Source organism: Schistocerca serialis, chromosome 10 (assembly GCF_023864345.2).
Source record: "Schistocerca serialis cubense isolate TAMUIC-IGC-003099 chromosome 10, iqSchSeri2.2, whole genome shotgun sequence".
NCBI lineage: Eukaryota > Metazoa > Arthropoda > Insecta > Orthoptera > Acrididae > Schistocerca > Schistocerca serialis.
Window position 1 is genome coordinate 194152649 of NC_064647.1, and position 25383 is coordinate 194178031.

The 25383-nt window shown below is 41.7% G+C and overlaps 1 protein-coding gene across 1 annotated transcript in view; it reads left to right on the forward strand.

Annotated features, from left to right (window-relative positions):
* LOC126424675 (insulin receptor-related protein-like) overlaps positions 1–25383 on the forward strand; it is a gene marked incomplete at its 5' end in the record, with an annotated part of 166117 nt that overhangs the window by 52578 nt on the left and 88156 nt on the right. Inside the window, 2 exons of the mRNA XM_050087404.1 lie at positions 3490–3666; positions 7347–7613. Of these exons, the coding sequence (XP_049943361.1) occupies positions 3490–3666; positions 7347–7613 (444 nt within the window). The remainder of the gene's footprint in view (positions 1–3489; positions 3667–7346; positions 7614–25383) is intronic.

The window sequence follows — 25383 nt, forward strand, 5'->3', positions numbered from 1 at the left end:
CCCTTCTTTTAGTGAAGTTATACCACAAATTTCTTTGCTCCCCAATTATATTCTGTACCTCCACTTCATGATCTACCCATCCAATCTTCAGCACTCTTCTGTAGCACAACCCTTCAAAAGCTTCTATTCTCTTCTTGTCTTAACTGTCTACCGTCTACAATTCACTTCTATGCATGGCTACATTCTAGACAATTACCTTCAGAAAAAGAATTTCTAATGCTTAAATCTATATTCAATGTTAACAAACTTCTCTTCTTCAGAAAAGCTTTTCTTCCCATTGTCAATCTACATTTTATATCCTCTCTATTTCGGCTATCATTAGTCATTTCTCTGCCCAAACAGCAAAACTCATCTACTATATTAAGTATCTCGTTTTCTAATCTAATTCCCTCAGCATCACCTGATTTAATTCGACAACATTACATTGGTTTTTCTTTTGTTAATGTTCATCTTATGTCCACCTTTCAAGACACAGTCCATTTCGTTCAACTACTGTTCCAAGCCGTTTGCTGTCTCTGGAAGAATTGCAATGTCATCGGCAAATCCCAAAGAGCTTGTTTCTTCTCTCTGGACTTTAATTCCTTGTCGAAAATTTCAAAATGGTTGAAATGGCTCTGAGTACTATGGGACTTAACATCTGAGGTCATCAGTCTCCTAGACGTAGAACTACTTAAACCTAAGGACATCACATACATCCATGCCCGAGGCAGGATTCGAACCTGCGACCGTAGCGGTTGCGCGTTTCCAGACTGAAGCGCCTAGTACCGCTCGGCCACACCGGCCGGCTCGAAAATTTCCTTTTGTTTCCTTTAATGTTTGCTCAATGTACAGACTGAATAAGTTCTGGGATAGGCTACAACGCTGTCCCACTCCCTTTTAAACCACTGCCTTCCGTTCATGCTCGTCGACTCTTATGTATGGAGTCTAGTTTCTGTACCACTGGTAAATAGCCTTTCTCTCCCTGTGTTTCACGCTTGCTAGCTTCAGAATTTCAAAGAGGGTAAGGCAGTCAACATCGTCAAAACGTTTCTCTAATTCTAAAAATCCTATGAACAGTTTTGCCTTTCCTTAACCTATCTTTTAGCATAAGTCGTAGGATCAGTATTGCGTCGCGTGTTCCCAGGTTTATCCGGAACCCAAAAATTGATCTTCCCCGAGGTTGGCTTCTACCAGCTTTTCCATTCTCCTGTAAACAATTCGTGTTATTATTTGGCAACCTAAACTTATGAAACTTATAGTTTGTAACTCTCACACTTGCCAGTACCTGCTTTCTTTGGAATTGCAGTTATTAGATTTTTCTTTGAAGTTTGAGGGTATTTCCCTGTTTCGTACATCTTGCACACCAAATTAAAGAGTTCCGTTATGGCTGGCTCTCCGTAGGCTAACGGTAATGTCTTCTACTCCCAGATCCTTGTTTGGACTGACGTTTTCAGTGCTCTGTCAAATTCTTCTCGCAGTGTCATATCTCCTATCTCCTCTTCATTCACGTCTTCTTCCATGACTATAACTTTGCCTTCAAATTCATCTCCCTTTTATAGACGCTGTATATGCTCCTATCATCTTGCAGCTTTTCCTTTTTTACTTGATCTGGTTTTCCATGTGAGCTCTTCTCTTTTGTCTCTGTTAATAATAATGTGTAATTTGTTTGCGGCTGTAAATTTAAAAAGTTTTCAAAAACAATGGTCAAATGTTTTGTGAAATGATTAATGTCAGATTAAGAAATAAAACCGATTGAATGATGCTCGAGATCATCCACAGCAGTTGACGTGGAGATTAGGAACGCGCTTGCTCTCTCCTCATATTTGAAGAATTGTCTATTAAAAAATATTTTTGACTGAAAAATTGTTTAAACTTCTTTACGTTTTCTGGCACACAAGATAGAAATATGTCGAGACCACACAACAGCAGACTGCACGTCTACATAGCACGTTAAACAGTCATCCTCTAGAACTCTCTAAGGTTCCAAGATTCTAAGTTAAAGATTAAACTTAAAATTCTCAGTCGGTACTTCATTTGTTGTACAGGATTTCGACCAAGCGTTTCTGAAATTTATTTTAATTCTCTCTTGTAGACAAATCAGTTCACGAAACCCTTTACAATTTTCTTCTAAATTCTTTTTTATTTTCAAGTTTTTCTCGCAAAGCACGACCTTTTTGATGCGTCACTTGTATAGCTAGAGACTTCTGTTCTCGAAATATCCTGAATTCAGTTGTCGATTGACAGTTTAATATCACACCAATGAAACTTTTCGTGCCTAAAACAGCTACATCTTAGTAAGATGAGTTTATTAACTTCTCATTTGCGTTTTGTTCTCGAAACATCCTGGCCTCAAAATACCCTAGTACTTTATTGGAATGAAACCATTTTGAGAGGTAAATATCGGTGGAATGTATCGTTGTATGGGCAAAATTGCTAGACGTTGAAGAGATGATCATTTTGACACTTAATTTACATAGCTAGCAGTATCTGCCCGTGAGTTAGTTCAGTCTTCCCTAAAATCACTAATTAAGGTTTTCTTAATTACCCTCATTACTTGCAACCAATTAAATAACTTTTTGCGAAAACTACGGCCCACGCTGGTGAATCTGATACATTTGTCCATTTGCCATTCTTTTATGGGACAAAAATTTTCCCTCAAATCAGTTACTCTGAAATAAATAAACATTTCTTTGCAGAACTGACCCACGATGGCCAGTCAGATACCCATTTTCTAATTTCCCACTCTACATTTGGCTAAGAAAGTCATGCAAAAATCCATTGTCTAATTTTTCGTCAACTAACTAATAGTTTTTTCTTATTTCTCTTGTTTACTGTCAAGCAATGAAATGTTTTTTTTTTTTTTTAAACTAGACTTCAGACGCATCAGCTTGATGTCATTTGTCCACTTCCCACTCTTCGTTTGGCTATGAAAATTTGCACAAAAATTTCCCTCAAATCACTAATTAATTTTCTGTTATTTACCTTGATTACTTTTAAGCAATTAGACTTCACGCTCGTCAGTTTTATGCCCCATTTGTCCATTTCCCACTGTTCATTGGCTATGAAAATTTGGACAAAAATCGAGTGTTCAATTTATAGTGAATCTTGCTTTTGCTCGACTCAAACGTTCCATCAAACCAGTCATTACTTTTTTTTTTGTCAGAGTAGGCAATTTAGGATCACCGAGCGAAGTGGCGCAGTCGGGAGGTCGATGGATCAAATCCGCGTCCCGCCATCCACATATAGGTTTTCCGTGATTTCCCAAAATCAACTCAGGGAAATGTTGGATGGTTCCTTTAAAGGAAAAGGAACGCCCAATGTCCTTCCCGATCCTTCACACAATCCCAGCACGTGCTCCGTCTGTAGCGACCTCAGTGTCGATGGGACGTTAGACCCCAGTCCTTCCCCCTTCCTTCCTCCAGATTAGGACCCTCTACCATCTGCATAATTTTCAGCCCGAAGGTGAAGCAGCCCAAGTGCGCCTTGTGACCCGCACTGTGTGCTCGGCAGGTGTGTGGGGACGGCCGCGAGAGCGTGGTGCGCACGCTGGCCGACATGGACAAGTTCCGGCAGTGCACGCACGTCGACGGGTCGCTCACCTTCATCCTGTCCGACGACGAGCACGACCTGTCCGAGGAGCTGCCCAGCCGCTTCGGGCTCATCCAGGAGATCAACGGACACCTCAAGGTAACGCCAGACGCCACCGCATCCCAGCTTCCGTCAAGAGTCATCCAAGAGATCGACAGTGGCCTCAAGGTGACATCCCAATCTTGCATGCATGTATGTTAACCAGGGACCTAGAAACGACAGAGAGGCTCCGTTCCCGCCGCAGCCGCAGTGGTCCACGACTACCGTAGTCCACTTCACCCCTTCACCGCCCCACACCGAACCTAGGGTTACTGTGCGTTTGGGCCCCCGGTGGACCCCTCAGGCAACGTCTCACACCAGACGAGTGTAACCCCTATGTTTGCGTGGTAGAGTAATGGTGGTGTACGCGTACGTGGAGAACTTGTTTGCGCAGTAATCGCCGACATAGTGTAACTGAGGCGGAATAAGGGGAACCGGCCCGCACTCGACGAGGCAGATGGAGAACCGCCTAAAAACCATCCACAGACTGGCCGGCTCACCGGACCTCGACACAGATCCACCGGGCCGATTCGTGCCGGGGACCAGGCGCTCCTTCCCGCCCGGAAAGCCGGGGGGGGGGGGGGGGGGGCGTCCTAATCTTACTTTGCTTTCCTTTTTCGTGTACAGAGACTTTCCTTCAGCCCAGTATTGAAGGACATCCAGTGTTTCATTCTTGTGAAGCCCTAGTTCATTAAGAGTACATTTCGTGGTGCAGCTAGGACACTGTGTCCGCCCCCTTTAGCTAAGTGGTCAGCGCGGCGGAATGCCACGCCAAAGGGCCCGGGTTCGATTCCCGCCTGGGGCAGGAGATTTTCTCCGCTCAGGGTCTAGGTCATGTGTTGTCCTCATCATCATATATCCCCCATCTCCGACGTGCAAGTCGCCCAGTGTGGCGCCGAATGCTACAAGTACTTGCCCTCGGCGGCCGAACTTCCCCGAATGGGGGACTCCTGACCCACAGTGCCGTATGCTATTTTCCATCAGGGACACTGTAGGAGATATTCCACGTCTTGAACTTGTAACCGTCAGTGGTCTGCCAGAGACGGTGGCATGATAACCAATGCGCTTTGATTGAGGTGATTACTGGAGCGGACAGATTCTCCGCTCCCTGGAAGTCTGTCGGCCGCTCACCCGTCCATGGCTGGCACCGAATTCTTCTAGCAGGGGTTTAGTTAATGAGTGGAACAACAGGGGAAGCTAAAGACCTGAGAAGATGTGATCAAAAGTATCGGGACATCTGGCTGAAAATGACTTACAAGTTGGTCTTGCCCTCCATCGGTAATGCTGGAATTCAATATGGTGTTGGCCCACCCTTAGCTTTGATGACAGCTTCCAGTCTCGCTCGCAGGCATACGTTCAATCAGGTGCTGGAAGGTTTGTTGGGGAATGGCAGCCCTTTCTTCATGGAATGCTGCACTGAGGTATCGATGTCAATCAGTGAGGCCTGGCACGAAGTCGGCGTTCCAAAACATCCCAAAGGATTCAGGTGAGGACTGTGTGCAGGCCAGGATGTTATTGTCGTGCAACTACTCCGCCACAAGCCGTGCATTATGAACAGGTGCTCTATCCTGTTGAAAGATGCAATCGCCATCCCCGAATTGCTCTTCAACAGTGGGAAGCAAGAAGGTGCTTAGCACATCAATGTAGGCCTGTGCTGTGATAGCGCCACGTAAAACAACAAGGGGTGCAAGCCCGTTCCATGAGAAACACGACCACACCATAACACCATCGCCTCCGAAGGTACTATTGGCACTACACACGCTGGCAGATGACATTCACCGGGCATTCGCCATACCCACACCCTGCCGTCGGATCGCCACATTGTGTACCGTGATTCGTCACTCCACACAACGTTTTTCCACTGTTCAGTCATCCAGTGTTTACGCTCCTTACACCAAACGAGGCGTCGTTTGGCATTTACCGGCGTGATGTGTGGCTTATGAGCAGCCGCTCGACCATGAAATGCAAGATTTCTTATATTCCGCCTAACTGTCATAGTACTTGCAGTGGATCCTGATACAGTTTGGAATTCCTGTGTGATGGTCTGGATAGGTCTCTGCCTATTACACATTACGACCCTCTTCAAATGTCGGTGGTCTCTGTGAGTCAACAGACGAGGTCGGCCTGTACGCTTGTGAGCTGTATGCGTCCCTTCAAGTTTCCACTTCACTATCGCATCGGAAATAATGGACCTAGAGAGGTTTAAGAATGTGTAAATCTCGCCTACACACGTATGACACAAGTCACACCCAATCACCTGACCACGTCCGAAGTCCGTGAGTTCCGCGGAGCGCCCCATTCTACTCTCTCACGATGTCTAATGACTACTGAGGTCGCTGATATAGAGTACCTGGCAGCAGGTGGCAACACAATGCACATAATATGTAAAACGTATGTTTTTTGGTGTGTCTGGATACTTTTGATCACATAGTGTAGGTCTTTACTTGTTGTTGTTGTTGTTGTGGTCTTCAGTCCTGAGACTGATTTGATGCAGCTCTCCATGCTAATCTATCCTGTGCAAGCTCCTTCATCTCCCAGTACCTACTGCAACCTACATCCTTCTGAATCTGCTTAGTGTATTCATCTCTTGGTCTCCCTCTACGATTTTTACCCTCCACGCTGCCCTCCAATGCTAAATTTGTGATCCCTTGATGTCTCAGAACATGTCCTACCAACCGATCCCTTCTTCTAGTCAAGTTGTGCCACAAACTTCTCTTCTCCCCAATCCTATTCAATACCTCCTCATTAGTTACGTGATCTACCCACCTAAACTTCAACATTCTTCTGTAGCACCACATCTCGAAAGCTTCTATTCTCTTCTTGTCCAAACTACTTATTGTCCATGTTTCACTTCCATACATGGTTACACTCCATACAAATACTTTCAGAAACGACTTCCTGACATTTAAATCTATACTTGATGTTAACAAATTTCTATTCTTAAGAAACGCTTTGCATGGCATTGCCAGTCTGCATTTTATATCCTCTCTACTTCGACCATCATCAGTTATTTTGCTCCCTAAATAGCAAAACTGCTTTACTACTTTAAATGTTTCATTTCCTAACCAAATTCCCTCAGCATCACCCAACTTAATTCGACTACATTCCAGTATCCTCGTTTTGCTTTTGTTGATGTTCATCTTATATCCTCCTTTCAAGACACTGTGCATTCCGTTCAACTGCTCTTCCAAGTCCTTTGCTGTCTCTGACAGAATTACAATGTCATCGGCAAACCTCAAAGTTTTTATTTCTTCTCCATGGATTTTAATACCTACTCCACATTTTTCTTTTGTTTTCTTTACTGCTTGCTCAATATACAGATTGAATAACATCGGGGAGAGGCTACAACCCTGCCTCACTCCCTTCCCAACCACTGCTTCCCTTTCATGTCCCTCGACTCTTATAACTGCCATCTTGTTTCTGTACAAATTGTAAATAGCCTTTCGCTCCCTGTATTTTACCCCTGCCACCTTTAGAATTTGAAAGACTTTACTTAGACTTGAGATTTCATAATTTTTCAGGTGAAAATGCTAAAACTTGTCTGGGAAATCAGAGAACTATCAGGGTATTTCACTTATGGAGACTTGTGGCAACCCTGTTTTTGATACGTCTTGTATATTACATAAAAAATTATTCCATTACTCAAAATTAGAACGTCAGTATTGCGGAAAGTTCTTTTGTGGTGTCGTGCTACGTGTGGACCCGCAGGCAGTGTGGGACCGGTGTGTGGCTGTGCGCAGGTGACGCGCTCGTTCGGCCTGCGGTCGCTGGACTTCCTGCGCAGCCTGCGGGTGATCCACGGCGGCGACTCGGCGGACAAGCCGGCGCTGGTGGTGATGAGCAACGACAACCTGCAGGCGCTGTGGGACTGGGACCGCAGGGGGCCCGACCCCGAGTTCAGCATCCGCCGCGGCGGCCTGCTCTTCCACGACAACCCGCGGCTCTGCCTCGCCGAGATAGAGCGGCTGCGAGACGTCGCCCAGATGGACGACTTCACCGTCCACGACGTGAGTACCCGCCTGCAGTGCGCCGCACCTCCTTCTCACACACACTTCACTACAGCATGTAAATGAGAAAAAGTTTATTACCATTTAGAAAAAAATATATTTACATAACCGCAGTCATTTACTTGATACCAAACAGTCCTCTATCTTTTCACGTACACACCGACTGGTTGCACCCTGCACTTCCGCTAAATTCGATGTCCATGATAGACTTATATATAGCGTGATTCTTGACAAATGTCAGATAGTTTGTGAGGTGATGTCCGGTTTTAGATCGTTATGAAACTTTAGCAGATTGAAGACTACACACATCCATGAATGGACTTGAAGACAAGTGTGAATTATTACTTACCAAAACGCTGTGTGGGGGCTACTTTTGAATACATTGTGGGAGTGAACAGTGATCAATGTTTTACAAATATTTACTATAAAAAACAGTCCTGATCACAATTTATTTACTACGATGACCGGTTTCGACCACTACTGTGGTCATCTTCAGACCTACAAGTCGTATACAAAGCTTTAATTAGAGGGCTACATACATTAAAGAAAATACATAAAGTTATAAAGCTATGAAACGATGAATTACCAATGAGTAAGAACCTCCTTCTGCCTGGGAATCACTACTGGAGAAACCAGTGCACGCCTTACTATATATAATGGAGGCTCCTCCCACTTCTGACGGAATGATGTCATTACTAACAACGTAAAATCTTTTAGTTAAAAGAACATTGTCAAGAAAGTAAAATAAACACACACTAAACTTATCTTGTTTAACAGGTATTGTCAATTAAGAAGCGTTAAAAGAATTTATCATGTAGGATAAATGAACTACGTTTTGACAGTACATGGGTTGCCCTCTCAAGGCCTGTTAGTGAACCATTTGGAACCACTGGTTGCCATGTTGAGGTTAGACGCCGTTCCAAAGATGTGGCAGCAGGCTTCTTTCTAACGAAGTTTTTGCGAAAGTGGAATGGCAAAGACTGTCACGTCAGACGATGTACTATAGGGCAGCAACATGTCGCTTTTGAAACGATTTTCAATGATTAGACTGCAATAATCGTTAACTGACATGTGTAGTACATGCTGCACAGATACGATTTACTGCTGTAATAAGAGACTTCCATTTACATAGATTACTACTCGGATAACAAAGAACAGCAGTACATTGATAGATAACTTCTTTATAGACGAAGATAGGTTCAAGGACATAAATGCTTATCCTGTTTAGAATGGTCTTTCAGATCATGGTGCACAGCTAGTTACAGTACATGACATAGCTCCATGCAGTATATCAAATCAGACTTTCAAAGCAGTGCGTTCAATTAACAATATAAATATTGCAAACTTTAGGAAAAACCTACAACAGCTAGACTGGCATGAAGTGTATAAGGAACACGATGCAAACTTGAAGTATGACTTATTTCACGATACATTTTTAAGGGTATTTGAAAATTGTTTTCCCAAGAAAATAGTTAAACATAATTCCAAGAAAACATATAAAAAACCTTGGCTAACTAAAGGAATAAGAATCTCTTGCAACTGTAAAAGAGAACTGTATCCAACAGCAAGAGGGAGTACTGACCCAGAAATTGTTCAATATTATAAAAACTATTGTGCGGTACTAAGAAAAGTTATTAAAAAGTCCAGAAGCATGTGTATCATGTCTGAGATCAGTAACTCTGATGATAAAATTAAAGCAATTTGGAATATTATTGAAAGGGAAACAGGGCAACCAAGAGCACAGGAAGACTTTAGTGCCATAAAACTGAATGACTAACAAACAATCAGAAATTCAAAATATTTTCAATAATCATTTTTTAAATGTTGTGGAGAAAATAGGATCTAGATCTTCACTAGAAGAGGCAAGGCTACTATTAGAGGAGGCCATACCTGTGCAGTTTGAAACAACTGTAATTCCACCAACCTCTCCCTCTGAAATCAGTAAAATAATAAACTCACTGAAATTAAAAGCTCTTACTGAATTGATCGCATTTTCAGCAAGGTACTTAAAGTTTGTTCCCCACAGATAAGTAGGATTCTCAGCCACGTATGTAATAGCTCTTTAGAGCAGGCTGTTTTCCCCGATAGACTGAAATATGCCATTGTAAAACCATTGCATAAAAAGGGGGATACGTCGAATGTCAACAACTACCGCCCAATCTCTCTTCTGACAGCTCTATCAAAAATTTTTGAGAAAGTAATGTATTCAAGAGTAGCCTCCCATATTTGTAAAAATAAAGTACTAACAAAATGTCAGTTTGGTTTTCAGAAAGGCTTTTCAACAGAAAGTGCTATATACGCTTTCACTGATCAAGTATTAAATGCTCTGAATAACTGGACATCACCCATTGGTATTTTTTGTGATCTCTCAAAGGCCTTTGATTGTGTAAATCATGGAATTCTTTTAGATAAGCTAATTCATTATGGTTTGAGTGGGGCAGTGCACAAATTGTTTAATTGATACTTAACTGGAAGAATGCAGAAAGTTGAAATAAGTGGTTCATGTAATGTTAAAACAATAGCTGATTCCTCAAACTGGGGGGCTATCAAGAATGGGGTCCAACACGGTTCGGTCTTACGTCCTTAACTGTTCTTGATATACATTAATGATTTATCATTCCACATTGATGAAGATGCAAAGTTAGTTCTTTTTGCTGATAATACAAGTATAGTAATAACATCCAAAAAGTAATCCAGTAATAAATATAGACTTTGAACAGAAGTCTGTAGCTAAGGTAGAATTTTCAAAATTTTTAGGTGTGTCCATTGATGAGAGGTTAAACTGGAAGCAACATATTGATGGTCTACTGAAACGTCTGAATTGAGCTACGTATGCTATTAGGGTTATTGCAAATTTTGGTGATAAGAATCTCAGTAAATTAGCCCACTATGCCTACTTTCATTCACTGCTTTCGTATGGCATCATATTCTGGGGTAATTCATCGTTGAGTAGAAAAGTATTCATTGCTCAAAAACGTGTTATCAGAATCCTGCAGACATCTATTTAAGGATCTAGGGATCCTCACATTAACCTCACAGTATATATATTCACAAATGAAATTTGTTGTTAGTAATCCAACCCAGTTCAAAAGTAATAGCAGTGTGCATAGCTATAACACCAGGAGAAAGGATGATCTTCACTATGCAGGGTTAAATCTGACTTTGGCACAGAAAGGGGTAAATAATGCTGCCACAAAAGTCTTTGGTCACCTAGCAAACAGCATCAAAAGCCTGACAGATAGCCAACTAACGTTTAAAAATAAATTGAAAGAATTCCTAGATGATAACTCCTACTACTCATTGGCTGAATTTTTAGATATAAATTAAAGAAAAAAAACAACAACACTTCTTAAACATTAGTGTCATGCAATATTTGATGTAATCTAATCTACATAATAATTCTTACAGATCAATGCTTTAAAAAATCGAGAGGGCACAGTTGTTCATTCAAAACAGATAACGGTTTACTTTTGTGAAGTGAATAGATTTCAATTTCTTCTAAAGTATTTAGCAGCTACAACTTGAATTCAAAGACAAACATTTCTTTGAGCTTTTCGACTATCTGCTTTAGAATGTTCACTCTTCTGTCCTTCGTTTTTAAAATTATTAAGACCTTTAGTAAATATTTTATCTTTGCTTTGTAATTTTAATTCGCCAAACATTATTTTATGACTGACTATCTGTTTTTAGAATGTTTGGCTATAGGCTTTAAGACTGCATATTGCTAATTCACATCCCTTTATTTTTGACACTACGGCTCGTACTATTATGATTTTCAATTCCTTCCATTTTCATTATTTTTTTTTGTTTTAAGACTGGCATGCGACATAAGACATAGCAATGCCTTTTAAAAATAGTCAGATGTAAAAAAAGAATGGAATCTGCATATGAATTTCATAGACAATATTTCAAAAATATGTACAACTACTGTGCCCTCTTGATTTTTTTTAAAGTATTGATCTGTAAGAATTATTATGTAATCTATGTAAATGGAAGTCTCTTGTTACACCAGTAAATCCTATCTGTGCAGCATGTACTACACATATCAGTTAACGATTATTGCAGTCTACTTATTGAAAATCGTTTCAATATCGACATGTTGCTGCTCAATAGTACATCGTCTGACGTGACAGTCTTTGCCATTCCACTTTCGCAAAAACTTCGTTAGAAAGAAGCCTGCTGCCACATCTTTGGAACGGAGTCCAACTTCACCATGGCAACCAGTGGTTCCAAATGGTTCACTAACAGGCCTTGAGAGGGCAACCCATGTACTGTCAAAACGAAGTTCATTTATCCTACATGGTAAAATACTTTTAACGCTTCTTAATTGACAATACCTGTTAAACAAGCTAAGTTTAGTGTGTGTTTATTTTCCTTTCTTGACGATGTTCTTTTAACTAAGAAATTTTACATTGTTATTCTACTTATAACCCATTGGTTAGTAATCACATCATTACGTCAGAAGTGGGCGGAGCCTCGATTATATATAGTAAGACGTGCTCTGCTTTCTCCAGTAGTGATTCCCCAGCAGAAGAAGGTTCTTACTCATTGGTAAATCATCGTTTCATAGCTTTATAACTTTATGTATTTTCTTTAATGTATGTAGCCCTCTAATTAAAGCTTTGTATACGACTTGTAGGTCTGAAGATGACCATAGTAGTGGTCGAAACCGGTCACCGTAATAAATAAATTGTGATCAAGACTGTTTTTTATAGTAAAAAAAACTGTGTAAGGGCTCTAATGTAGAATAATAATGATGGGGCGGATGACTGATACATCGTACAAGAGGTGTGGGGGCTCTCCAAGAGATGTGATGTCGCGCTGAGGCAGCAGCTGCAAGCGTACCCAGTGTGCAACCGTGGGTTCGATCAGTGTGCAGCCATAACGACGTGCACGAGTCGTACTTGAGTGTCGCTTAATTGAGCAAACCCATGGTATATATGAATACCAACATGCGCATACGTTCACCTGGACAGAATACGCAGACATGTTGATGTGTACAGGTACTGTAATGGCGGTGCCCGTGCGGCTATTAGGAAATACCAATGCCTGGTCGACGCCCCTGTGCCAGGGTATTTTCCAGGCTCTTTCTAACGTTGCATAAATCTGGAACACAATCCAGTGCACATGTAACATCAGAACATGAGGCCGTCCAGTCAGTTGGGGAAAGGGTAGGCATTCTGCAGTGGTTCAACGGAGTCTCACCACCAGTAACACGGAGCATCAGTCATCAGCTCGATATTCCACAAAAACGAGTGTGGCGTATGTTACATTCCGAGGGCCTGTACCCGTGCCCTGTGTAGTCCGGGCAATATCTGCATCCAGGTGGCTCAGTAAGCAGACAGCAATTTTGTGAATGCTTGGCTGTACACAGAGACGCCGTGCAACACACTTCTTTAGCAGGTGAGGCTATGTTTGCACGCAGTGGTATCATGGACGCCCGCAGTTCTCAAACGTGGGCGATGGAGAACCCACATGACACTAGGGAAACAAAATCCCAACTTAGGTTCTCGGTGAATGTCTGGTGTGGTACGATTGATGACCCGGTGATAGTACCTGGATTTCTGCCACTTCGCACGACAGTCGCAGCATACGCATATTTCCTGATAGGAGACGTGGCATTAGAGCAACGACGGCAAGTGTACCTGCAGCATGATATATCACCGGTTCACTGTACCAGACAAATATTCCTGTATCTGAATAACGCGTTTCCTCAACAATGACGTGGCGGATCCATTAGCTCGTCTGCCAGACCACCCGATCTAACCCCATTAGATTTACATACATACATACATACGCACATACATTAATCCTTCTTCAGTAGATCATGAATGAGACATTTCGTAATGATGTGGAACGTGTCACTTTAACAAAAGTTTTCTTTAGACAAAATAATTAATTAATTAATTAATTTTACTTCATATGTAAGAATTCATCTATTGAGCAGAAGGAGTTATCATTCAGAAAATCTTTTAATTTGCTTTTAAATGTTGGTTGGCTATCTGTCAGACTTTTAATACTATTTCGCAAATGAACAAAGATTTTTGTGGCAGCATAATTCACCCCTCTCTGTGTCTAATTGAGATTTAATCCAGAATAGTGAATATCATTATTTCTTCTACTGTTGTAGCTATGCACTTCCCTGTTATTTTTGAATTGGGATGGGTTATTAATGACAAATTTCGTAAGTGAATATATGTATTGTGAGGTACTGTGAATATCCCGAGTTCCTTAAATAAATGTCTGCAAGGTGGTCTTGGGTGAGCTCCAGCTGTTATTCTGATTACACGCTTTTGTGCAATGAATACTTTCTCTCTTACTCATGAATTGCCCCAAAATATGGTGCCATATGAAAGCAATGATTGAAAATAGGCATAGTAGGCTAATTTACTGATATGTTTATCACCAAAACTTGCAATAACGCTAATAGCATAAGTAGCTGAACCTAACCGTTTCAGCATACCATCGATGTGCTTCTTCCAATTCAATTTCTCTACTTGTACAGAATTGTATAAACTGTGTTTTCTCAAAATTTAGTGAGAGTCTGTTTGCAGAGAACCGCTTAGTAATTTTCTGAAAGACATTATTTGCAATTTCCTCAGCATATTGTTGCTTCTTGGGTGTGATTAAATGTATCATCATCAAAATGAACTAACTTTGCGTCTTCATGAATATAGAGTGGCAAGTCGTTAATATATATTAAGAACAATAAGGGACCCAATACTGAACCATGTGGAACACCATTCTTGATACCTCCCCACTTAGAGGACTCCGCTGGTTTTTGCGGACTATCTGTACTGTTAATTTCAACCTTCTGCATTCTTCCATTTAAGTATGAATTAAACTGTTTGTGCGCTGTCTCACTCATACCACAATACTTAAGCTTATCTAGAAGAATTTCATGATCCACACAATGAAAAGCCTTTGAGAGATCACAAAATATCCCAATCTGATATGGGGCTGGTTAAAGGGGGATGTGTACGCTACGAAGGTGGATACATGTGAAGAACTTGTGGTTCACGTCAACTACGCTTCTCCCCACATTAAAGACAGTCGAGATGATGTTCGATGCGCAACGAAACACACCCTCCAACGTGATGACAGGTGCATTCAGATGGGTGGAGAACTCTTTGAATACCTCTTGTGGGACGGACCAGTCATCTGTCCCACCATTATTGTGTCCACCACAGCGCATACACACTGTTTCGGTAAGTAAAGTCCACACTTCTCATCGCAATCATTCATGGATGTGAGTAGTCTTCAACCCGCTCCAGTTCCATAAAGAGTGAAAATCGGACACAATTTTTCGCTTTTTTTTTCAGTGTACAATCAGCTCCCAAATTACGTGAAATTCGTCTTGAATGACACTATATATTATATCATTTTCTTATTGTGCCGTTTTTCACCTCAACTGCTGATTCCAAAGCCAAAATAACTGCTAAGGTAGTTCCCTAAACAAATCCGCAAGCGATTTCCTCCTTCATTCCTCTCCAGTCTCTACACCTCGGCGACCTCTATGACCAGCCATCCGTCCTATTCTATTGTCCTCTCCTGAAACTTGTACCATTTAATTTATTTTATTTAATATTGCTTTGTTATTTGAGTAGCAGAGACATTAGTTAAGGGGGACAGCCACGTCAACGGGAAAACTCTAACTTCATTGCACTCTGGCTGTAACGTTTAAATTCTTTGTTAAAATCAGACGTAGTATTTATAAAGTTACCGCCATTGTAATGCAGAAAATATCGTTTAGATGGCCTTTCTGACGACGAGTAAAAATACGAAAATTAACCAACCGAGACACATGTACAGTTCGCATTAGTACGAAAGGCGGAAAACGTCACCAAAAGATGCAGGCTCAATTTTAATAGTATATTGATTTGCGATAGACAGACCATCGCTCGGTCGTTGCGTCATAAAATGAGTCAACAAACGAGTCGTTATTAACACCTCAGTGAAGCGTAAATCATTTTTTAAATCAAAGCTGATGGAAAGAAACCAGCTACTACAAGCAACGAAAGCAAATTTATGAATATAGAATTATTATTAATATTGCGAAAGATGGTACAATAAAAACTACAATGTGGCGTCGTCTGCAAATGAAAGTTATTTTATTACTCTATGACCTCTCGATGAGAAAAGACAATGAAAAGCCGGCATCACGACTATTTAAAATGATCTGATTACAGACAGTAAGGTGCAGTGGAGCTTCTTAGATAATGTCTGAGATAAGATACGTCTCAGTTACTAACGTCGTCAATTGTTCCATGAAGTAATGTTGCTATCCTTGTAACTTGTGCTAAATGATCAGATGCAAAAACTGCACTATCTTAATCCTTCCAAATTCATTCCTCCAGAATTCTTTGAGCGACTGCCTGATAACCTGTCGATCCCCGTAACACAGCTCTTCCGTTGACTTTTTGCCTCTTCTCTCTGCTGCCTTTTAAGATCTCCACCTCTGTAACAATAGCATCCCTACACAGAGGTACTGAAAATAAATCAAAGATAGAAGGAACTCGGATGCTGAGAGTTGGGTTCTCCGTTCGCTGGGAAGAAAGGCTGCTGAAACTAGCAGCACAAGTTGTAGACCAAAGGCACAACGCTGGATGTTGTTGCCAAAACACAATATGAAGGAAATGAGTGTTCAGTTCCTAGTGCTGTGCAAATGAAACTTGAAATGGTAGTAGAGAAAAAAAAGGTTATAAAAGCGGAACAAAAGCTTATGTAGCGCAGCAGCTACGAAATTTGCCACAGACAATGCCTTGTAAACAGTAAAGGCGAAAAGCGGGTCGTTGGTAGGCACCTAAAACCTCGTAACTCCATCTGTTCTCGTAATTCCAGTAACCAGTATTCTACAAAAGAGAGATTCAAAAGCGCGTGGATTTTTCTAATGCGTCAGTAGCTACCCTTCTACAGTTTAGTTGCATATGTAGCAGCTTTATTTGTGTCACTTTACATATTTTTTAGGAAGTCGTTTTTGGCTTCTGTTGTAAAATTTAGCAAAACGAAATTACGTGGTTTTCATTGCCTACCATCGGTATGGCACGAAAAATTCGTTTCTTTCAGTTGTAATTAGACGAATCCAAACCGATAATTGTACCAAAATTATGCTACATGGAAGTGACAATTACAGAACAACAAAGGTTAATGATATCAGCACATAGTGTTTAATTGTAACAGGTATGTCATGCATGTGAACATACGGAGATATTTCTGCGAGCGCGGAATCTTTTGTGGGAACAGACTTTGCCTTTCTACAACGTCAAGAAAAACCTCCCACATTATAATTTATCCCGCATTTAGTCTGTTAATGTCAATAGGCATTGTTCCATTTAAAAAAGTGTATGATTTCACGAAAGATACACTTTTTAAGTATTATTACAATCTGTTGATCGGGTCACCGTACGAGCCCCTGACAACCAATCCTTTCTGTGAAAACTGCACGTCAATGCCATTTTCCATCTCCGCAGAATTTGCGGTGCAAGTTTTAGGCGATTCATCCTCTGTAAAGTAGTGTATTCCAGCTCGCGTGCCGACCTGAGGGCAGCTGGGCGAGCAAGGGTATAGGTGGCCAGGGATGAACAAACGGCTGATGTGTGCGTAGTATTTGCAGCTCTGTCATACTCCATTGTCCGAGTGCCTGCGGCCAGTTGTGACCAAGCCGCTTGAAGCACGTGCAGAGCTCTAGCAATATGTCCGTTTGGCGTGCAGCTTTGATTACGCGCAAATTGAGATGCGCATAGCTTGTGTGGTGTGACTCTGGGCAGCGCGTTTTTGTACTGTAACAGGTTCGAACGGGACCATGGAAACTGAGACGCTACGCATTGCTGACGCGTCCGGCCCCTGCCCCTGGTTGCGTGTTGTTGTGATTCTGGCCCACTTCCTCACTTTGGGACACTTGAGGCTGGGAGTGGGAAAGCTGTTTTCCTATGTGATCCCTTCGACGTCGTGCATATGGGCAGTGGTAGTATTGGCACTCTAGAAACTGTTGTCTTCCTACTGAACTTTACGGTCACTGAGTAGTATTTCGTTTTCCGCCATTTAAGCTCTCGGTCTTTTCTCATTCGTACATTATATTCTATAGTTATTTATACTAAGAGCCAAAGACACTGGCACCTGCCTAATATCGCGTACGGCCCTCGCGAGCGCGTAGAAGTGCCGCAATACGACGTGGCATGGACTCGACTTTGTCTGAAATAGTGTTGGAGGGAATGACACCACGAATCCTGAAGGGCAGCCCATATATGCGTAAGAGTACTAGGGAGTCGAGATCTCTTAACAGTACATTGCAAGGCATCCCAGGTGTGCTCAATAACGTTCATGTCTGGGAAGTTGGTGGCCAGCGGAAGTGTTTAAACTCAAAAGTGTGTTCTTGGAACCACTCTGTAGCGATTCTGGATGTGTGGGTCGTCGCATTGTCCTGCTGGAATTGTCCAAGACCGTCGGAATGCACAATGGACAAGAATGGATGTAGCTGATCAGACAGGACGCTTACGTACGTGTCACCTGTCATAGTCGTATCTAGATGCATCAGGGGTCCCATACCATCCCAACTGCACACGCCCCACACCATTACGGAGCCACCACCAGCTTGAACAGTCCCCTGCTGATATGCAGGTTCCATGGATTCATGGCGTTGTCTCCATACCCGTACACGTCCATCCGTTCGATACAATTTGAAACGAGACTCGTCCGAGCAGGCAACATGTTTACAGCCGTCAGCAGTGCAGTGTCGGTCTTTACGGACACAGGTGAGGCGTAAGCATTGTGACGTTCAGTTATCAAAGATACACGAGTGGGCCTTCGCTTCCGAAAACCCATATCGATGACGTTTCGTTGAATGGTTCGCACGCTGACACTTGCTGATGGCCCAGCATTGAAATCTGCAGCAATTTGCGGAAGGGCTGCACATCTGTCTTCGTCGTTGGACACCTTCTTGCAGGGTCTTTTCCGACCGCAGCGATGTCGGAGGTTTCACGTTTTGCCGAATTCCTGATATTCACGGTGCACTCGTGAAATGGTCGTACGGGAAAATTCTCACTTCATCGCTATCTCAGAGATGCTGTGTCCCATCGCTCGTGCGCCGACCATAACACCACGTTCAAACTCTCTTATATCTTGATAACCTGCTAGTGTAGCAGGAGTAACTTATCTAACAATTGCGCCAGACACTTGTTGCTTTATTCAGGCGTTGCCGACCGCAGCGCCGTATTCTGCCTCTGTACATATCTCTGTATTTGAATAAAAATGGTTCAAATGACTCTGAGCACTATGGGACTTAACTTCTGAGGTCATCAGTCCCCTAGAACTTAGAACTACTTAAACCTAACTAACCTAAGGACATCACACACATCCATGCCCGAGGCAGGATTCGAACCTGCGACAGTAGCGGTCGCGCGGTTCCAGACTGAAGCGCCAAGAACCGCTCGGCCACACCGGCCGGCGTGTATTTGAATATACATGCCTAAACCAGTTTCTTTGGCGCTTCGGTGTATATCTATATAGTGTTGATGACTTGTTTCGTTATTGTTTTTCTTTTGTCGAGAACAATCCACAGTTCAGTGACTGGTGAGCCATTAGCCAATAGGATCATGTCTTCTGCCTCGACAATGTCTTCAGATCGCAAAGGCGGACAGGCAGTTCATTGTGAGAGCTGTGAAGTTATAAGTAATGTTATAAAATCATGTGATGGAGAAACAATGCAGGGAATTTGAAATAATACACAGTGAAACGAGATTGTCTGTGTGCTGCCAATTATGCTGTCGTATCTGTGCGATGTTACAGACATTCTAAAAGTGTGAATTTCCATAGGTATATCCCATTTGTGCACATGTTAAAAAGCGTCAGACACATGAAGTGAATAAGTTTGAATGTGATTGTTTGGATACTGTTGTAATAAGAGACGTTACACTACATGCATGCAGATATTGCAGTTTCGTTGTAAGCTGGAAACAGTCGAGAAACCCCCACGAATGACATTTTATTTGATGGATATTGATGAATAAAGCATTTTAGTGGTTTCAGGTTACATAAATGAGGAATGTCATTGGAATTATTCCGAAAGTATCAGTATCCTGAAAGATTGTGATGATTTGATATATTTAATTTCCTGAAATACATTGCTGATAAAGACAGCCCATCATTCATGACAATGGTCTCCGCATGATGTGAAGTCTTTCCTCACAAGGCACGCCTGGTTACCTTCCACATTCCTATCATGTGTGCTATTCTCAGCAACTGCTGACAGCATCGTGTTGCGTAGTGGATCAATAGATTACTTTTCTCAGTAACAACGCCTTTATTTGCGAACCACACATTGTGTTTGGCAAGTCATAGGTGAGTAACACTCGTAATTATTTTTATATTTATCAGATGAAGAACAGGAAGAAGATTCTTTGGTGAACTTTCATTCCAATCGTTCTCTATTAAAATACTACGGATTACAGTGATTCTGCCAGAACTGCAACAGAACTGGCAATTTACTTTTGTGTGAATTGATGACCTTTCCTCTTTCATGAATAACGGCTGAATTTCTCTAGTTGACACGTTTTGCCAAAACACAGTATAATTTTCACAAACTCACCTTGAAGTAGCTATTGCGACAGAATCCTGAAACAGAGTGTCTCATTAATCAAGCAGACAGGTTAGTAGTGAAGTATCCCAGCTTGCGGCACTTTTACAGTAAGTCAGTGATTCCAGTCACAAAAATGGTTCAAATGGCTCTGATCACTGTGGGACTTAACTTCTGAGATCACCAGTCCCCTAGAACTTAGAACTACTTAAACCTAACTAACCTAAGGACATCACACACATACATGCCCGAGGCAGGATTCGAACCTGCGACCGTAGCGGTCGCGCGGTTCTAGACTGTAGCGCCTAGAACCGTTTGGCCACCCCGGCCGGCTTACACTCACAAATCAATTGAGTGACACAATCAGTTTATGTTCACAAACGTAAGTTCTGTGCTCTGTTAGCAGTTCAAAACAAATAAGAAAAATCCTTCTTTAAAAATAGAGGAATGACTTCTTTGACAACAAAGTTCTTGGGAAACAAAATTAGTAAATATCTGGGTGAGACTACCTTCTGAAAAGTTCTTCTTAGACATCAGTAGTTGGGAGGAAATTAAAGTCTCATCTCACAAGCCACACAAGGATTCCAGCGCCAGAGTCCACGGCCGAAGCAGCGCGTGGTCCCGGGTGACAAGAGAGGCGTCAAGTCCAGGTGGTTGTGTGGTGCTGGCGATCTTCTAATTCTGCTGCTCGTAGGGCGAGGGTAATTACATCCGCGTGGCGGACGACTACCAGATAAGCTACTGGTCTAGCGATGTGAGCTCGGATTGGCTGAGGAAAGTGGCGCGGCGGATGCAGCAAAAGGCCCGTAGATGTGGCGGCCTCCACTGCTCTTGCGCGCCCTCTGATCTGCTGCCTGCAGGTCGGGAGTAGTTCGGCTGACTTCGGCCTGTGCGCCTGCGGACCCGGAGCGACGACCCGCAGAGCGCTACTGCGTTGCGGGTTGACGCCGTTCAAGGAGACTCCGGAAACACGCCAAATATCTTAAGGAAAACCTCACTGCATCGGTTTACAGTTACACAAGACAAGGGATTCCGTGTTTATTTTTATACTAGGAATTTCTATTTCCACTAGTTTTCGACTACTGTTAAAAAATTACAGTACTCGATTCATAAGAAAACTATTGCTTCACCTATATCGAAGTACTCTACCCGATGCGTGCTGTCATTTCCAAAACCTCGTTTCGATATCTCTGCCTGTTCAGGAGGTATGAGAGATGTTATGAATATTTCATTCTTGCTTGCCTGCAATCGAAAATGAACTCGGTACATAAAATCCTTTTGCTCCATACTGGAGACAGATAGAGACTTTCTACGGGGTATATACGCCTCGGGACAACCGAGAAAAACCCGGTAATTTTTCGGAATTCCGGGAATTTTTCATTGTTTTAGTTTTCAGTTAAATTATTCTAATTTTGACTGGTAAGAACTGACACTCTAACAAAGAATATTACTGTATCCCACTGCTGCAGAATAATTCTGCAGCAACAACGAGAGAGAAAAAATAAGATCTAAATCACAAAGGAAATGCACCATTTACAACAACAGAACACCGTTCACACACAAGCGTCTGCCAACAGCAATATGTGTCGAAGGCGTAGGACGAAGACTATGCAGTACTTCATAACAACAAACTGCTTCTGGTGAACATCACATCACAAGTATTTACTTTAGTTTCGTTTGACCAGTTTCCAGAGGGCTCAAGAGCATGCGGACTTCAGTGGCATATGAGCAATACCTCCTCCCGATTCTGGGTAGTTGAAGCCAGATGCTAACCGGAAAAATTCTTCTGGCGCGTCCAAGCTGCCAGATCCGCGCTTGCGCAGAGCAGTCTGAGTTATAGTGGAGAGGGGGGTAGTCGTTACGTGACCCGTGTTTACCTTTAGTGATTTTATTGTCTCCTCTTCGTTTATAGCTCCTATGTCAAATCGAAACAAAACGGATTTCTGTGGCCAGGAGCTATCAAATGAATTAAAATACACTCACACAATTATGGAAGGCTAAATATATTATTAGTTTCAGTTTTCTAATTTGATTTTATTTCCACGTTTTTGGCCGTCAACCAGTAATCGCCTTGGAGAACAATGAAGTTATTTTTCTCGGTTGACTAAAGAAATTTGGCTTTTATTAATTTTTCCATTGAGACAGTCAATTTATTTGAAACTAAACGTTTCATTCCACAATATAGGCTCGTTCCAATTGTTCACTGAATTTCAGGTGCACGTTTTCATCTTCCAGTACGTATGGCATTATGCCATAATAAAGAACCAAACATGAGATAATACAGTACTGATACTCCAAGAAAATTAGAATTCCGAAAACCACACTAAAAAATTTGTAAATCTAGACATACGTATGTGCACTTCAAGCCGTATTTCCATTAATCTTACAAATGAGTTTTACATGTGAAAGCTTAGTTTTTCTTGTAACTATGTGTTTTAATTTAAACCACTAATCTTTCCTATGTGTGTGTTCGCGCTACTTAACAGTGATGTTATTACTCGCTGACCGCATGGTTGAGATCAAGAATCACGAGCTACGATTGGCTTACAAAAGCGCATCGCAATCTCATTTTCAATGTTTTGGAAAGTGACGTACTGAGTTTGATGGAATTCTAATTTATACTTTCGTAATTACGAAAATATGCAGCGTAGATGTTGCTGCACTTAAAGATTTTTCCAAGATTTTTTTTGCTGAATATCGTTGTCTACAGTGCCGGGAAGTTCTACGCCAGTGGATTACCTTTCAAAGCATTAATAAGTTTTGCAGTTCCATGGGAAAGTATACTGCCGCGTAACACGGAAAAGTGTATTTTCACCTGGGAAAAAGTGTATTTTTTAACTGGGAAAAATTCGGGTATTTTTTTTCCTTGTCGGTGTATACACCCTGTCCTATCAAGTCTAAAGAAAAATTCAACGTATAAGCTAAATTTCGTATGCGGCAGCATATGGTGTATTTTAAACCAATCACAATATCAAAGCTACCTCTATTTTTCATTGCAGACTTTCATATTTCGCGCAGTGTCTTACTTAAATGTAATATCACAATAAGTATGACCATAAGCTTCACTGTGAAGCTGACATATAAAGTTACAAGTAACATAAAAATCATTTTTTCCTGAATAATTTCTGTAATATCGTTTGAGAAAAATTGCATGGTGTAACCTTACATAAGGTGCCAATCGTGGTAAAAGTAAGAAATGCTCCGAAAGTAATTTAACAGAGAAGTTTCAATTCCGAGAAATGCGTAGTGTCATGTTGAGTTGGTAGAGTAACAGGAAATGTTAATGCGTGACGTCACGCTGAATCGCAAGTTCTTTTTATATATATATCGAAACGTATTGTGTGTACCCCGATAGTAATATTTGTGGTTTTTAATTTGATTATTTATTTGAAAAGCTATTGAAATAATTGTGTATGGTATGAGTAAAAATCATATGACTATTATATCGTATTCACAGTGATATGATAGTGATTTGACATAGACTTGACAATGAAGAAATATATTTTTTCTTTGATAAAGACAGAGACATTAGAACTCTATCGAGTTACTCTGGTGCGCGATAAGTGAATTTCATGTTTTTGTCCTAATTGATTGCGTAGAGGGCAATTCTAATTTAATTATTGAGTCCTTTGAGTAGTAAAAGGAAGAGAGAGAGAGAGAGAGAGAGAGAGAGAGAGAGAGAGAGAGAGAAGGAAACAAAATGGAATACGCTAACTGTCCAAATAAAGGTCACATCTTGCGCACTTTATCAGCGAGGCGCGATATATGTTACAAGGGATCGCGCTACAGCATCGATGTAGACTTCGCATAAAACGAAGAATTATTACCGATAATACTAAAATCGGAAGTTGTTTTGAGAAAGCATATGATTCTGAACTGGCTTTTAATTAACTATTACGAAAGACAATTTGTGAGGAAAAAGACAAATTTCGGGAATTAGATTTGATTGTGTGGTTTCATAGCAACGTATCAACAGTCTTGGGTTACGTGTAGCTGGAACGGAGTTATAAGTTGAAAATCCCATTCACACACAGGCGAACACTATAAAAATTGGCATTAATTATGATTGAGTTCCGAATGAATATGATTTTTGTAGCCAAATCGGGACCACTATAAAATACAGTTACGTGAAAAGACAATTCGTGTGTTGCGTCTCAATTCTGTAGACGACCAACTGTAGAAACTACAATTTCACATCGATGTTATCACTTTTGTCAGAATAGTGACATTTTATTTCTTTTCCTGCCGTACTCGAACGAAGAATATAAATTGGAAGTTCTTAATGTTTTGTTGTATATCATGATTTCAAAAAGACAATGAGATGTGCCCCTTCCCCACTTCTTCGAACATAGGACCCTGAGGATTTGCCGAGCGTATGAAGAAGAAAGAAGAGAGAACCAAACAAACTACAACCACTACCGACGACGTCGACGAAGGAGACAAGGGGAGGAGAGGATACAATGGGCATGCTTCGGCCCTGTCAGTGCAATGCATCACTAATAGGGGCAGGGAATGAATGTTTGTACGTCTCAATATGCACAGGACCTGCACGGCCCGTGCGGAATGTGCTTGTTGCACCGTAATGTCATGTCACTTCACACAGGCTATATGCATCTCAACTTGCACTTAACCTTACACTACACGTACCAGCCAACAAGAGCGATGATGGGTGGGCAAGGGCACAATTGTTCTGTGGGACAGTGTCGGACCAACCTAGCGAATAGAGATGCTCCACCTTGCTGTTTTCCTCGCAGACAGCCACTGTACGGTTTTTTCGTCCATGTTCGCCAATTGCAAAGCGGTCCAGGTGACAGGGAGGCAAAGTACGAGGACTGTCCAGAAGGTAAGTTACGATCGGTCGCGAAATGGAAACGACTATGAAAATCCGATAAAGCTTTGCAAAGATGTGTTGGGCAGTGTCTCTAGTATGACTCTAGGTAGAATTATGTCGCTCTTTTCATTCCTGAGCTCTTAGTGAGCGCGTAAAGATGTTATAGAAAATAGTGTCTCCCGCCAAGTACGAGGGCCTGGCGAGAATTTTCCCCTGAAGCGATGCAACCGACATTACACAACTGTCGTGCGGTTTCTTCTTCAAGACAATTCTCAGCCTCATTCTGCAGGGGCAATGAAGATGTTCCTGCATCGTTTCAATTGGAAATGTTTGGTTACCCACAATACAGCCCGTAATTGTCTCCCACT